The 17445-nt window shown below is 34.8% G+C and overlaps 1 protein-coding gene and 1 long non-coding RNA gene across 3 annotated transcripts in view; both read right to left on the bottom strand.

The window, feature by feature from the left end:
- Positions 1-523: 523 nt before the first annotated feature.
- Positions 524-8604, bottom strand: LOC141376418 (uncharacterized). The gene is made up of 3 exons (XR_012386444.1): positions 8467-8604; positions 7255-7411; positions 524-996 (listed from the first exon to the last, which is right to left on the bottom strand). It is a non-coding gene; the product is annotated as an uncharacterized lncRNA (long non-coding RNA).
- Positions 8605-15002: 6398 nt separating this feature from the next.
- uvrag (UV radiation resistance associated gene) overlaps positions 15003-17445 on the bottom strand; it is a 230272-nt gene continuing 227829 nt past the window's right edge. For both annotated transcript variants that reach the window (NM_201069.1, XM_005172655.4), the window contains 1 exon segment: positions 15003-15906. In NM_201069.1, coding sequence (NP_957363.1) covers positions 15210-15906 — 697 coding nt within the window. In that variant the 3' untranslated portion in view covers positions 15003-15209.

A 17445-nucleotide genomic window follows, 5' to 3' on the forward strand; every position in this document is an offset into this window, starting at 1 on the left:
ATCAAGCTGAGGATTAAATCTGAATGTGCTCCTTGATTAAAAATATTGGAAAAAAAAAGAGTCGAATCAGAGTCATTTAAATGACTCATCGTTGGTCCGATCTTTACCTGATTAATTGCATTTGAGCTCTCTATTACTCGCTATTGTTTGTCGTTGCGATGGCCACCATGAGCTGTTTCTACACAAGTAGAAAAATAGTTCAGCATTTGCCACTGATTGGATTAATACTGAATGCGTGTCATTGATATTACTTATGGTAAAGAATAGAGTAATATGCTGGTGTTTAGTGCATTGGGCTCACACATATATCTGGCTACTTTACCAATGTTGATAAGCCAAGCCGTCTTTGCGTAACCCAGTTGATTGAACACAACAGATTGGGTCATCAGACCAATCACCACAGATTAGCATCGCGCCAAGGAAAGTTTTGGGAACAAATGAACAAGAGGTAAAAATAATTAGGGTTTTTTGACCTTGCACGCCTGTTGTTGGAGACACTCAAAATGAAAATAAGACCTTTTATACTGCATAATGGGGCTCTTTAATGAGCAGCAAATTGGGAGTTTATAGTTATAGTCTTAGTTAATAATTCATTAATAGCCAGAATTAAACCATGAAACAAAACATGAGCAAATACTCCTAAGAAAGGTATTGAAATATCAGTACTTTTGACAATGGTAGTGGAGTAAAAGACCTCCACAGAAACCCCACATGAAGTCCAGATAACCTTTAGTTGATCTTGTGTCAAAGCTTGATTTCCACCCTCCTGATCTGAAACCTAAATATGAAGTAGATCATTCTCCTCCAACACTATCTTCTCTTCTGAGCTTCATCAGTTCTCACCTCCATCCGTCATTCCTACACGTTCTCCCCGTTTTTCCTGTCCTCCATCATTCAGAGCTGCAGATGTGTCGGCGTGGGCCAAACAGATGAGCAAGCAGCCCTTCATGAGCTTTCCAGTCAGTTTTAAGGAGGTCTTTTGGAAAGCGACGGCGCCTGTGAGTTAGAGGGGAAAGAACAATAGACAATTAATTCAACGTCTAATTCACTCCCGCAATGCATCATCAGATCAGGATCAGTTATGTGGAAACAGCGTTCAACTGTGATCTTAATCTGGGCACATCTAGTAGTTTCGGCAATCGATCAGGGAGGAAATCATCACTCACAAGATGAAAAAAACAGGGCCAAAGTAAAGAGAACATAACAATGTTAAGTTTATACAATTTCAATTTTACACAGAATTACGAATTCTCAGAATGGTTTTATAATATAATTATATGATTATTATTGCTAATGGTAAATATTCAGCACCCAGTTTATTGATTTATCTTATTATTGATCTTATCTTATTTTGAAACTTTTGCAACTCAATTTAAGCAGTTCAAATATTAAAATTAAGGTTAAAGCAAAATGTGTACATTATTACAATATAATATAATATAATATAATATAATATAATATAATATAATATAATATAATATAATATAATATATAACACACTTGTCATACACTTGAAAAAAAAAGATTTACTAAGGTATTTTACTTTAACAATTTTTTATAATTATGTTTATTGGATTTTCACAATAATACAGACATAACGGTAACATTATAATATCTACCCACTATGACCCATTTGTTAAGTATTAGCATCTAGTAAATTCATTATTTGTTAAGCATTAACTTTACATTAATAGGCGTTAGTAAGCAGTTTAACTGCAGCTACAAATGCTCGATTTTATGACTTATAACCACATTTATAATGTGCTTCATGATTGTATTTTCATACTTGGTAATGATTTATTGTCGTGACTAAATTAAGTATTGCATTACTTACAAACTAGTTATTTAAGCATAGCTGGTTGTTGTTGTTTTTTTTTTTTAAAGATAATGAGTTAGTAAATGATTAATAAACTATTCAAATGACCATTTATAATTCTAATTATTCAGGCACATAGTAATAGTTAATTTGCATGTTAATAAATGCTTTATTAACTCAACTTCTTCCAGTTTTGTGACCTAATCTAGTGAGGACTATTTATGCTTTATAAATCCCTTATAAATGACAATTAAAGGCACGCTAAATTAATCATTCCTATTCGTATGAAGATAAACAAATGAAAATTGAATGAAAAAAATAAATCTTTGCAACCTTATCTAAAATAAAATTACTGTACAGTTTGAACGTTGCATCTTTTTATATTGTTAAATTTTTATATTGTTGTTGTTTTATTAAATTTTATGTTGTATTTCGACACTCCTGTTATTCAGCATTGTTTAAGATTGCAATGATAATTGTTCATTTTATACCAAACCTTTAATAGTTGTTTGTAAGGGATTTATAAAGCATAGTCCTCACTTTAGAAACTGGATAAAGTTGAGTTAAAAAAGCATTTATTAACATACAAATTAACCATTGATATATGCCTGAATATTAAGATATATAAACGTTGATTTCAATAGTTTAATCATTTACTAACTCATTCTGAATGATCTTAAAAATCACCAACTACTCTTAAATACAAAGGGTTTGAAAATAATGCAACACTGTATTTAGTAATGAAAAATAAATCCTTAACAACATAATGCATCTTCAAAAGGCACGCAAAGAAAAATGAAATAAAACATAAAATAATATATAACACAAATATACTAAATATTATATAACACAAAAAATTGAGAGAAAAAAAAAGGGGAAAAAAGCTCAGATTACATATAAGACAGGACTAACCACACGTCAAATGTCATCAGAGAAACGATTTGAATTTTTTGATCAGTAAAAAAAAACATTAGTGTTCCATTTGGGACGATACTACACACATATACTATGCTGTTGAGTAAGTAGTGCATAAGTCCGTTTTGCATAAGTTTATAGTGTGCCATTTGGGATGCAGCTACTTTCATTTCTGGTGGAGATTCGCCATCAAGAGTAGTTGTGAATTACTTTAGAAGAGCCGCTCGATCAGATGAGACATTATTCAAAGGATGATAATGGCTGGCCCGAAATTGCCTACTACTCAGTAGGTACTGCATTTGAATTTAAATGTACTACTTGACCACTAGAAAAGTATGTTCCATACAGTATGACTGTGAATATTCTGAATGGAATTCGGATGTACTACATCCTTCATTTTGTCATGATCACGTGACCTATCCGCGTCAGTTGCGTCGCTTCACTCCCATTCATGAATTCTCTCACGGTGCATCTTAGGATAGAGTAGAGTGCTTCAGATGCACATTTCAGAATCTTGCCGGAAGTAGTAGGCCACCCAGGTATTTCTCGCATACTGTATTTTAATTTCTATCAATTTGGACATACTACTTGACCTTAAATACAGTTTTTAGCGTACTATATAGTATGGAAGTATGCGATTTCGAACGCAGCCAATGTGTGGAACGGCCATAAATGAGGTGATCTCGTTCTTTTCAGTTGCAAATGCACATTATCTCTGGCAACCTGAAAAAAATTACGATTTCCTTTAATTCAAATGTTTAGAAACTAAACTTATGAGATGGTTTTGTTTCATTTTATTGGTGATTTTAAATATGTAATGTAATCTTAAGCAAGGCAAACAGTTTTGGAGAATTTGATGTTTCCCCATTCAGATAGAATTTCCAAACATACGGGCTGTTTTCTCAATATGCGTTCTTCATCGGTCTTGCGTCCTCGTGCAACGTCATCATCAGCTGCCTAAGTTCAGTTCCAATACTCAAGACCGCAAGAACTGAGGACGCGTGAAACTTCCCGGATGTGATCTTGATATCGAGGACGCACCGATGCAGACTTGAGCACCGAACTCGCTCTGGAAGTCCCAGAAGTCATTGCGACTGGAGGTGGGAAGCGCTGCATTTTATTTAGATTTATTAAAAAAGTTCAGAGATATGAATTATTTACCTCAGGAGTTTCCCTAAATGAAACGGTGAAAGTAAACATTACCATGGACATCTTAATAAAGGAATAAACACATTAAGGGTGTTTGTTTGCTGAAATTCGTATTAAAATCTGTTTTATTTATAGTGTGCAACATATATTTATAATGTTTTTATATTAGTATATATTTTGAAGAGGGGAAAAACAATAAATCGTTGTATGAAGGCTGTAATATTTAAATAATTTACCATTTAAAACACGTGAAGGTCATGTGACCATCAGGAAGAACGCAGCATCTCAATTCTCAAAGGACGCGTTCTTTGCCCTCGCGGTCTCCTGAGTTCATTCTTCCGAGGACACCTGGCAAGACCGGTCTGCACAAGAACACAAGTCCGTTCTCTGCGTTCTTGGAATTGAGAAACAGCCACTGCCTGGGGAGTTTCAAAGATGGCCACCGAGTGAAATGACTTGCCTTAAAGAGACTTTGCCTATAGCAAAGTATTTTAAATGATATGTTGTGTTAATTCTAAATACCATGATGTATACAGTACAGAATATGTTTTATTATAATAGGATTCAGAAACAATCTAGCATTTATTATGAATTTTTAATGAACAGAAATTGCACCTATGACCGCCCTAGATGACAATGTAAAGAAATGAGAGAAGAGCAAAAACAACAACAAAAAAAGAATAAAAAGAGAACGGAAGAAACAAGATGACAGATGTATCGCAAAGTCATAAATAATGTCGGAAACAGACAAAGAATCATCCATGCATGGTCTGAGATGACATACACATCCAAAAAAAAAATCAAACACAAAAGCGTACGCTGCCAATGTGATCCACCTTTGAGAGGGATTACAGTGATTTTGTTACCTATTGTTCAACAAAGGTTAGCCTTTTGTAACTGAGGGGAGTTTTCCATGTTGTCCATTCACACATCGGGTGTCAGTTACATCATCGGCACCTGCTAAAGATAATTATAGAAATCCTGCATTGTGCAAACGTGTTTATTTAACCAGCTTGTGAGGTGATGTCAGTCTTAGAGGTCACTGAGTAGCGCTTACGGTCACCTGATTGTTATTCTTTCCGGAGTTTATGAGCCCTGAATCGGTCCAATTTAAATAGTGCTATCGATCCAATACTATCTGTTCCGCTCCGATGCGTTTCAAGAGGCCAAACAAGAGACTGGAGAACAAGCAAAGTTCAGTCACATTATGGCTTTTGAATAAAAACATGATGTGATTTTAAGCAATGAGGCTTAACTGAGCAACACGTCCAGCATGCCAAGAGCTTTCGAGAAGCGATTTGTTCTGCTGGGAGTCGGTGACAGCTGATTGGATGGTAAGACGGACTGGCCTTAAACGAAGACTTTGAGTCACTTGTTGTAGTTGCTAAATGGACAAATTTATTAATAGATTGAGTAGATGGAAGAGGGTTCGTGAAAATAGCAGCTGCTTTGTCGATGAGAAAAATGTGGTTTATATGAAATGGATTTCTTTCAAACGTCATGATCCATTGCAGTCGTCCTTTTTCAAGATCAGCGAGTCTGATGTCAGGTTTTCAGCTGTTTGGCTTGACTAATGGCTTGAAGGTTACAGTGGGTTTTTCAGATGTTTTAAGGTGAGTTTTAGGTGATCGGATCAAATGTAGACAAGCAAGTCACATTACAGTGTTTATTTTAGATACCTTTTATACATTTGTTTTGAATATTTTTGAGGGAACTGAGGGACTGCTGTATTTATGAGCTTTTTCTGAAGTTGGCTGTTTTTATTCTGGTGAGCATTTTGATGCCAAAATTGATTTGATCATTTGAACATGGAGGTCTATTTGAGATCCACACATTAGCTACATTTCCATCCACCTATTTTAAGCACATTTTGGATATGCACATAAAAAATCGGGTGATGGAAACGCTGAAATGCATATCAATTTTGAAAATGCAATTTTGAAAATGTATTTAGAAGATATCAACATACAAAGCTTGCAGCTTGTCACTTCAGCAGAAATGAATTACCTTTTTTTTACCTCATATTTTAATCATCTCAAACTTTAGCTTCTCCTCATATCTTATGACCAATCAAATGATGTATGTCATCTGACAAGCCCCGCCCCACTTCAAAACACTTCTCATTGGCTTTTCACTTGATGCGCTCGAGCTCAACCGCTCTCACTGGCAGAGCTGCGATTAAAAACCAGACGATAGGGGAATTACCAACACATCATGTTACTTGGGTTCAACCGTGCATACAGGTTACAAAAAAAACTGGTCGTAAGAGCAAACATGTCATGTAGTGCGGTAGAATGCCAAAATTTAAAGTCTAAAAATATAACATTTTAATTTTATCGCACACCACACAGCTTTTAATGCCAACTGCAGACGTCTTTGGCTAACAGCCATCATAAGAGCTGAATGGAGTGAGGACCTAATTAAAAATGTTGTACAGTTCACATTTCATATACAAGTCCATGCAATGCTGGATCATTTTTGATTCTCGTTTTTGACTGCAGCAATAATTTCAGCAAAAACAGTTAAATATGGTGGATTAAACTGCGGGCACTGAATGCTAAGAATGAAAAGTAAAAATTTAAGTTCACATACCCTGCCGTACAGGTGCAGTTCGCTGTCAGAATGCTGTAGTTTTGCTTGTTGATGATTACCCAGGCCTTGTATAGCTCCGTCTTTTTTCCTTGTATTTGGCAAGGCAGGACCTCGGTTTTAAGCACTACAAAGTTTTAAATTTGGTTATCATGGAAGATTATTTCTTGCCCATGATCATACAGAACAAAATTGTAGACATCCAAAGACTTGTAGGCCTTTAACTTCTCTCTTGTAAAATCACTTGGAGTTTCAATGAAATTGTATATTTCAGGCTGGATGCTTGACCATTTTGTCTCATCCAATATCCATTGGGAGAGTGCTATCGCAAATAGACCTGTCAGACGATCTCCGCTCACTTTACCGTTAGTTTTGCCAAATAACTGTGCTTATCTCTGAGTAAGCAGCTATTATAATACGCTGAAAGCATAATGTAAATAATATATTTAATATGTAATCAATATAACTTATCGTACCGTATCAGATGTCATTCCCTCGCTATAAATGTTAGCTCTCCCGACTTTTTCGGCAACCTCAATGCCGGTTTACAAACCGGTAATTTGCATTCAGGCTGTTTTTTAAAAGGAGGAGATGTCCCGCCAAATTTTCAGGATTCAGTTGAGATTACGTCAAACATTAAAATAAAAAATGCACATTTTAAATCAATTCACGAGATCTTTCAAATCTTCTTTAATGTACTACTGAAGAAGAAAAAAGTCAACTGCATGAATATTAACAGTTGTTCAGAAAAGTCAAAAATGCAGATCTCCTGACGCTGCACTCACATTGTGGGGAGTCTGAAGGGTTCTTGTTCTCTTGTAATCCAAATATAGGATTAACTGTACGGTGTGCAGTCTGAGCATGCTGGGTGCTGGACGCTTTTAGTGAGGTGTTGTTGATGAGGAACAGAAGAGCAGACGCACACACTGACCTCCAGCATAACTGAACATACAGATTTAAAAACAAATAATTTAACAAGGAGAATTAAAGTATATGATAACATGACAGCTGTAAGGCAAACTGTTATAACGTACAATCAATATAATTGATGGAAAAAATATTATCAGACATACTGTGAAAATTTCCTTTCTCTGTTAAACATCATTTGGGAAATATTTAAAAGAGAAAAAAAATTGAAACAGGGTTTAATAATACTGATTTTAACTCTATATCTTGACAGGGAGGTAACAGCATATGGTAATGTTCAGACCGTATGTTTTGATTGGCCACATTTTTCTTGGTAAAACACCTTCCACAGAATATTAAAATATATATACAGTTGAAGTCAGAATTATTAGCCCACCTTTAAATTTCTTTTTTAAATATTTCCCAAATTATGTTTAACAGAGCAAGGAAATTTCCACGATATGTCTGATGACATTTTTTTCTTCTGGAGAAAGTTTTATTTGTTTTATTTCGGCTAGAATAAAAGCAATTTTTAATTTTTTAAAACCCATTTTAAGGTCAAAATTATTAGCCCCTTTAGCTATATATTTTTGATAGCCTACAAAACAAACCATCATTATCCGATAACTTGCCTAATTACCCCAAACCAACCTAATTAAGCCTTTAAATGTCACTTTGAGCTTTATAGAAGTGTCCTGAAAAAAATCTAGTCAAATATTATTTAGTCATCATCATGGCAAAGATAAAATAAATCAGATAATTCAGGGCGCTAATAATTCTGACATCAACTGTAAATAAATTTGGACTACTTCATAATTATTGCTATCAGGATGTGAAGAGACTTTCAACAGCATTTTTCCACCCAAACAAAATCCCCGACTGCACCTTTAACTGTCCATTCTTTAAAAATAGATGAGTGTAATCCATCAAATGCCAGTTTCTGTTAGTTTCAGCTGTGCCGTATCAGTGGCCCTGTTATGACAGCATGAAAAGCTCTGAAGGTTTTTATAATACGGCCTCCCCGTTCCATAATACCACATCAGACACATTCACACATTCCAGCGATTGTGTTAATATGGCAGTGCCGTCACCTGCTTCTCTGCTGTCTTCCAAGACGAGCGACGCGACTGTCCAGCGAAACCAACTGCTGGATCTGCCTTCAATCCCAGAGTTCCTCGCAGCTGCAGTGGATTAGAGAGTCCTCACTTCACTTCGCTCTTATCTGTAGACTTCAGCACAATGATTACATCCATCACAGAAACATGCAGGACATTTATGAGGTACAAGTAAACAATTTTAAACTAATGATAAAATGGGATCAGAATCTTAAACTGATATTTCCTATATACAGCCTTAAAAGAACACTCCACTTTTTCATTTTGGAAATAGCCATTTCAAGTCACCTTATAGCTAAACACTTAAGTTTTACCATGTTTTAAATACATTCAGCTGATCTCCGGGTCTGGCAGATGTACTTTTAAGGTTACTGCAAACTTGTTTGTAAACTTTATTGTCCCCTTTTGGGGCGATTTGTTCTGCATCACACTAGATTTACAACATACAGTATATCATACCACACACTTAAGAGAACATTAAACGACATTAATAGTACTAGAAATGAGCAATTGCCTCTTCCCATTAAAATTCAGCAAGCCAATAGCACAAGGTACAAATGAAAGGGACCCTATACTGAGATCCTGGGTGAAGTATTTGAAATTAATCAAAAATAAGATGGGCTTTATCAGATGTAATCCTATGGGCTTCCTTTAACACCTGGCTTTCATACAAACCCCGGCACTTTTAGCCCGATTATTTTGCTGCAGGTATTTAAACTCTTAAACAGTGAGTTTTTCTGTTTTACTTTTAATGTAGCAAACCAACATATCAATGAAAATGTTCAAATGGATTCCATGTAGGCTATAAAAATGCCACCATCAGAGTCCTATCAATATTAAACTTCGCTAATTTCTGCAGATGATAAAGTCTCTGTTGGCCTGCCCCACATATTTTTTCCGTATTCTCATTAAATTCAATTTATTATCAATAATAGTACCTAGGTACTTATAACTTTACACTAGTTCAATCTGGTGGTTATCAACCACAGTGCCTAAAACTACTTTACTTTAGCTTAGCATTAATCATTTAATCGGATTAGGCCATTAGCATTTCTCTCAAAAAAATTAAAAAAGTTTTTTGATCATTTTTTTATTTAAAGCTTGACTATTTAAGCAAGGAAGGAAAATGAAAAGTTGCTGTTTTCGAGGTCAAAATAAAACTGATCGAACTGATCACGAATGTTTGGTTATCTCGGGCAAATACAAAATAAGTGTAAAAGGATGACAATAATAATAAAAAAAGGAGTGTCACCAAATATACTTGGGCTGATATATCAGGGCGGCCCGCCCAAATAAAGTCTATGTGTGGGATGCATTGTGAAGAAACAAGGGATGTCTTCATAATTAATCTAAAAGAGTACAACTTGGTCATCCACCGGGTTACTATACAATGTTGTGTCCTCATAACCACATAAACAAGCACACGTACACACAAAAAGCCATGTCATTAAATTGCAGTCTTTAATAATAAAACACCTTTCATACAAAAGTATATGTACAGTGTCACAGCAATTTATGGAAACAATTCATTTTTATTTATCATCTTAAATACATCAACAGTCAATCAAGCAATATCTACAAGAGGCAGAAAATCAACCAAGAGTTTCAGGTCAGGATCATGTACAATCCAATCATTACCAGTCTTTCCTGACAACACTGTGATCTTTTCTTAGAGGTGATCGTTACATTCATGATGGTATCCCTATGGAAGAGGAGCTAAGTCATCCAAAAATAAGTGCTGAATACTGTATGGGGATAACACACACACACAAAATGGCTCTTAAAAACAGTGCAAGGCCATGGTAATTGGAAATTGTAGAGAATAAAACAACACATATGAATGGTGTAAGACGTAAAAACAAAGAGAGACTGGAAAACCTTCTCCTCCTCAACAGTATACAGTGCACATCATGTGTGTTTTGGTTTTTCTGATTTCGGAATAACTGTACATTAAGAACATTTATGCCATGTCTACACTGGAAATGACTGATGTTGCACGGTTCCCATTTTAAAAGCAAAGTGGCGTAATATTTTGATATGCATTGGGTATTTTAAGATGAAAGAAGAAATGTTAGTGCGTGTTAATATTGGTTATCTGCAAATGATGATTTTAAGGTTTAAAAGTTAGCTTGAGATCATGAATGTAAAAGTCAGATTCAATTTAAATGTAGGAAAACAATTTATAATAAACGTACAGATTCTCAATTTGGTCCCACTTTATATTAAGTGGCCTTAAATAATATGTACTTACATTGAAATTAATAATTTTTTACAATGTACTTATTGTGTAAATACATGTTTTTACATTGCACTTAAGATTGAGTAAATACCTGCATGTAAATACATCTGTAATTAAATTGTTATGACATATTATGTTATCCATTATGTCATCCATTACACCTTAAGGGTCATTAATTACCCTTAAACCTTCCGACATCACAAAACATGCCCATAACCTTACCCCTATCCCACCTCAATGGCACATAAATGATCTGCAATACACTATAAACACATAAAGTACACTGTATTGATATTTTGAAGCAAGTGCAGAGTAGTTAAGGACACTTAATATAAAGCTCAACCGAATATTGTTGCGCTGAATATACTGAATTTATCCTCTTAAAGTCAAGTGCTATTAGGGCTTTTCCGCCTAGATTTTGCCTAATTCAAAAGCTTCCGAAATCCACATGCAGAGATGTAAATGCAAAAGTTTGGTATCATTTAAAGAAAACCCTTTAAATTTTCATAAAACACTATTGAAAGTGTGTAAAATAATTGCATATGGTGCCGGTGTTATAATAAACTGTTCTAAAAAAAGAGGCGCTTTTTTATTTTTTGGAAACTCAAATTTGAAAGTGTACCTTTCAGGTTCTGTGTGGTCTAGATTGCTGTAATTAATTTTGGTGGTTCCTGCACATGTCAGTAATCATAAGAAAAAAGAAAAATGCTTCTATCCTTATCTATGCAAAAGTTATTCTATTCCAACTGATGAGAGAACAGAACCACTTATCGGGGTTTTGGGTCAGTAAAATTAGGACCTTTAAAATTTTTAAATTGCGAAAGTAAATGACATTTTGGACCCGGTATCGTGTACGTAGAGTTTATCATTTATTTGTACAAAGCTTAAAATAGATATATGAAAGGAAATGTTGAAATATGAAATTTTCAATATACTGTAGATGCACATCTTGTGGAAAAAGCAGCCAAATGTGACAATAAAATTAGACAAAAATCTCCACAATATTGCACAAGGCATAACATTTAGGGTCCCGCTTTTTATTAGGTGTCCCTAACTACTTTGTACTTACATCAACATATAAATACAATGTACTTAATGTGTTCATGATGTATTGCAGAATGTATTTTTTGTGCCATTGAGGTGAGATACTAGTAAGGCTGTGGACAGGTTTTGTGATGTGGGAAGGTTTAAGGGTGGGTGAAGGTGTAAACGATGTATTAACATAATATGTAATAACACAAATTGATTACAGATGTACTTACATGCAGGTATTTACTCAATCTTAAGTACAATGTTTAAACATGTATTTACACAATAAGTACAATATAACAAGTTATTCATTTTTATGTAAGTACATATTAGTTAAGGCCACTTAATATAAAGTGAGACCCAATATTCCTAGTAAAAACCTGTGAAACAAAAATAATTCAGTGCCATTTAAGCAAAGTCTCATTATTTGCTAACAGGCTTAAAAAAAAAAATTGGCAATTCTTTCAAAAATGCTATTTTTTATGTGGATTTTTATTATATTTTGCATAAATCTTGGAGTAAAAATAGCCTTTTCTCTATGTTCTGCTTTTAAACAAACTGGAAAATAAAATTAAATCATTTAATTTAATTTTGTGGATGTATATTGTGTGGCTATCCAAATATATATCATCCAAAAACACAAATCTACTTAGTATAAGGAAAACAACATATTTTATATTTTAACCATTGAATTGAATTGCATTAATAATAAAAAAATTGTACAAAAAAAAAAAAAAAACATTAAAGTATAACACTTATATGATGGTTGTTTCTTTGATATTATTTGTCCTGTGTGGAAGTATCTCTAACTTTTTCAAAACTGACAAGAAAAGGTGAATTGTAATTTTATTTTAACAGAAAAAAAGCAATAGTGGCTATATAGTGATCAATGGCCAAGAATGTCATAAAAAAGTTATTTTAAAAGAAATAAAAGCTGTTGTAAAAGCTGAAACAGGCTGTCAACAATGCGACGTAATGAACGCTTCGAGTGTAGACAGAATTGTGGAGGTTTGTAATGCGGTGACGTGCTGCTCACATCCGGTGTTGACACAGCGTCAAACTGTGAAGCACAGCTGTCAGGATTTTATAATTCTGGCTGAATAAATCAGAGAGAATACAAGGTCTCCCAAGGGTCAGGCTGTAAATAGCTGAGGTTTTTGTGTAATGGGTGAGCGTGTGTTTTTCATCTTCTGAAAGCAGCATTTGTGTGTGCAGATTCAGAAAGGGTATCATTGGCACATGAGTGTTCCTCGCCCTTTCTGGCCACTCTGACTAATAGTTTGGAGCCTAATGTATGGATTTGTTCTCAGGTTGTTCCTGGTGCATCAAAGCTCCTGTTGTAATACTGTGTGGCATTTAAAAGAACAGTTTGACAGTTCTGTTTTCATTTACTCACAATCATAACACTGCAAATTGTATTGAATGAAAGAATTCACCTAAAATGAAAATTCTGCCATCATTTCCTCACCCTTCACTTGTTACAACTAGTTTAAGATTTTTTTTCCCGTTCTATTGAACATGAAAGAAGATATTTTTAAGAATGTTGGAAATCCGTAACCACTGACATCCATAGTATTTATTTATCCTAATACTGATGTCAATGGTAACAAGTTTTCAACATTCTTCAAAACATCTTCTTTTGTGTCGAGAGCAAGTAAATCAGGGGTCTTAAACTGCCTCCTTCTCTCTATGGAGATTTGGCCCACCAAAACATATATTTTTGAATCACTAAATTTGTTGTGCAGTCACATAAAGCCCGATTTAAACATTGAAATATGTCTGTAAGTGTTTTATTTTTATTAATAAAGCTCTATTTTTAAAAATATTTAAGGGTCATTTGATTATAATCAGTTCTACACCACCTGCATTTTGTTGTACAAACATCTCTTCATGGCTTACACGTTATGCTGGTGGTATAAATATGATCATTTTGCTAATATTAGATTTAAATGGTCTCAATTAATAGATTTTCCTCATAAGCATATTAAGATTTGTATAAAAAATGGACATTGGTAAAGTTTTACTGCTGGCTGAATTGAACATGTTAAAGTAAATGTTTTCCCCTCTTTGTTGTAGTTTTACAAAAAATTAAGAGATTGAGAAGAACAATTGTCAGTAGAGTCAATAAAGTTACCCAAATTGCTTTCTGCTATCTTACGTTTTCTGTTAAACTTTTGGTTAAGCAACAACTGATTGGGATATAATAATTATCATTATTATTATTCCTATAATTTAATTGTAGTATTTTCATATAGCAATTTAAACTACCCCTACAAGAAACAAAAAGAAGGAGCATTGATACTCAGGGGAAAAATGTCTGAGTGCATCAATTACATCAGTACATCATCCACCTTTGTCATGTGCTATTATGTTCAGCCACTGATATGGCCCCCTGCCAATTGGAGTTTTAGACCCCTGAAGTAAATAAAGTAACTGTACACATTCAGACATTTAGACATGGGTATGGCCATTTGGACAAGGTCAAACCATGATTTAAAATTAATTATTAAATCATACAATAAAAAGATTTAGATGTAATGATATGGAAATTTGGATCAATACCAATATCTACTAATAAACGGATCATTGATAAATATAAATATAATACATACAAATCTTGATATGAATTTTTCTATGCCTGATTACACATAAAAGAAGGTTAATTTTCTTATCAGCTTGGTTAAAATAACATTGTAAATAATTAATTATCGGCCGATATATAATACCGCTATTGCAGCCAGCACGACTTTATGTGGGATCCAGCCGTTTTGGGATAAAAACAGTTCTTCTGCAGCTCTTCTTTTGAGATGTACAGAAGATAAAAAGTCATGCAGGTTTAAAACATCATGATGCTGACTTAATGAAAACAAAAGGTTTATTTTTTGGTGTGAACTATTCAATTAAAGGGATAGTTCACCTAAAAATTAACTCACTATTTATTCACTGTGAAGTGGTTCCAAACTTTCATAAAATTCTTCTGTTGAACACAAAACAAGTTATTTAGAAAATGTTGGAAACCTGTAACCATTAGCATCCACAGTATTTTTTTTCCTGCTATGAAGTCAATGTTTACAGGTTTTCAGCTTTCTTTATAATATCATCTTTTGTGTTAAATAGAAGACGAAAAAAAAAACTCAAACAAGCAAGAGAAGAATGAGGAAATAATGACAGAACTTTCAGTATTTAATGAGCGATCTCATTACTACTGCTCATCCATGCACCCAGAAAGAGATCCAGCAAGTAATTTAACCACAAACATTCTCTTTATTTGACTTGAAAGGATTATAGAAATGCTTTGAGAAGTGCAAATTGGTCAATAATCTGGATTTTTCCTAATAACGTTAATAATTATAACAACATTAATCATATATTTCTTTATGCAATATCTATACTTGTGGTTGAGGTGAAATATCCTGCAGCTCAACCAGTTGCTCCGCGCTCTACATCCACATCACTTTTCCGAGTTCTTCCGTGGTCGTCGAAAGCTCGACATGTTTTCTAGTGCATAGATGCGCCGTGAGACCTCTTCAATCCCAGCGGCGTCAAACTCTCCCAAAACCTGTTCATCACACTCAACCGCTACTGCGTGCTCCACTGGGATGCAGGGGTAATCGTCCAGTCTGGCGCCACCTCCCAACCCCAATCCCAATCCTGTAGCTTCAGTGCCCATAATCTCCTCCGCTTGCTCCACTGAGCAGCATACCTCTCCTCCACTCGCAACGCCCAATCCCACACCCCCACTGGTGGGCACAGCAGAACCATTCATCGCCCCTGGGTGCTGAGGGATGGAGTCGGATGGTAATGTACTAACTATATCAGTAGGAACATCCAAAGGTTTCTCTGGATGTTCCTCTGACACAGTTTCTCCATCCTCAAGTGTTTCCACAGCCTTACCTACTTCCAATACCTCAACAGATGGCTCTGACTGAAGCTCCGGAGTGGTCATGGGATCAGGTTGAGCCATGGCGGTGTTGTAACTAGGCGGAGGTGTTCGGCATTTCTGTTTATCCGCATCTGAAGCAGCCCGCCTCCGGACATCCTGTTCAGGAGAACTGGAGAGAGCCGGAAATCCCACTTCGGATGCGGTGGAAACGCTGAGATGAGACTTCAGAGGGACGGGGATGGACATGGAGGCATGGTGCCTGTCGCTGGGAGAGAGAAGAAAGAGAAAAACGGAGGCACATGGTTATAACTTGCAATCATCTTCAGTGTTGAGATGGGAAAGGAACTCAAAGTGTGAAGATGCTGATGTCAGTGGAGCTTCTTTGTTGCTGATGGATCGTCTCATAATTCATTTACACACACCGAGAGCCTGGGAGAGCGCTCTGATCCTCAACCTCACACACGCACTCAGACAAATACACTCGCTCCGCTCCCCCCCCTCCTAAAACACACACAGCTGTTGGACTACATACATCATCTGAAATATGACTGCTAGAAAGTAAAACAATTGTATAGGATTCGTCATCCTTCACGGAGAGATGAAACAAGGTGCAGTTATAAAAGTAACATCATGCACATGCAAAAACCAGGTTCTCTTACATGGAAAAATGACAGCATGTTAAACTTGAGGGAAGGATAGACACATTTCACTAGATTTTACTTGGATGTACTAATGCTGAGAGCAAAAGAGCTTTGCCATTATACTTAACAATTTCTTAAACCTGTTAGTCAGCCCTCACTTTTGGGGATTTTACACCTACTTAACTTTAAATAGTGACAATTATTGAAAATTATTGAATTGAAAATTACAAACAAACATTAGGTATCATTGGGTATTAAGAAGACTAGTTAAGCTTTACTGTGGTCCATCTGGAAATCTCAAACATATAAAAACTTATGCATTATGAAGTAATGAGGAAAACTTTGTACTGTGTTCAATATTTGTTTTTCTATATACAAACACTGGAAAACATGAATGTAATAACCTAGCAAAAATATACCTTGAAAGCCAAGTGTCTCATTATATTTCAAATTTGAGATGAAGATAGCGTGCAAAAAAAGACTTCTGTGTTAGGTTTTCTGAGACTATATCAGAGTCCTTCTTCACCGTGTCGTGTTCTTTTTGATATAATCTATTGGTTAATACAAAAATGTTTAAAAAATGGGTAAGAAGTTAAACCTATATTACTGATATATTTCTTTTTAACCCTTTAACTACCCTATCAAGAAAAATAATGTTTGCATTGCATTTCTTAACTCCTAATGTCGCTAGTTAACACACTCAATGCATTTTTCCAATAATCTCTAAAATATCAGCCTCTAGCTAATGGTTGATATGTCAGTTAATGGTAAAAGTACCAGACAATGCAAAATCTGAAAATATAAAGTGTAAGACTAATTTGTTTAAAAAAATATTCAAAACAAAACATTTTTGAATACTAAATCATCTTTACCTTTTAAAGTATGCCATAAAATATATCCGATTCTCATTTAACATTTCTTTTTTTTTTTTTTTTTACAATAGAACTAAAAATAAGTGTAATAGCACAACAGGATGGTCTGTTTAATTTTCTGTATACCAACAATGCTGTGTGTGTAAGCCATTATTTAAAACATCATTCTTTAAATGACTTTAACAGCCATTCCTTCTAACAGTATAAACATGGTCAACCATTTGGTAGAGGGGCAGTCCAAGGGTTGATAATATTTTATTATATTACTTACTATGGAGATAAAGGGTGAGA

Source organism: Danio rerio, chromosome 10 (assembly GCF_049306965.1).
Source record: "Danio rerio strain Tuebingen ecotype United States chromosome 10, GRCz12tu, whole genome shotgun sequence".
Taxonomy (NCBI): Eukaryota; Metazoa; Chordata; class Actinopteri; order Cypriniformes; family Danionidae; genus Danio; species Danio rerio.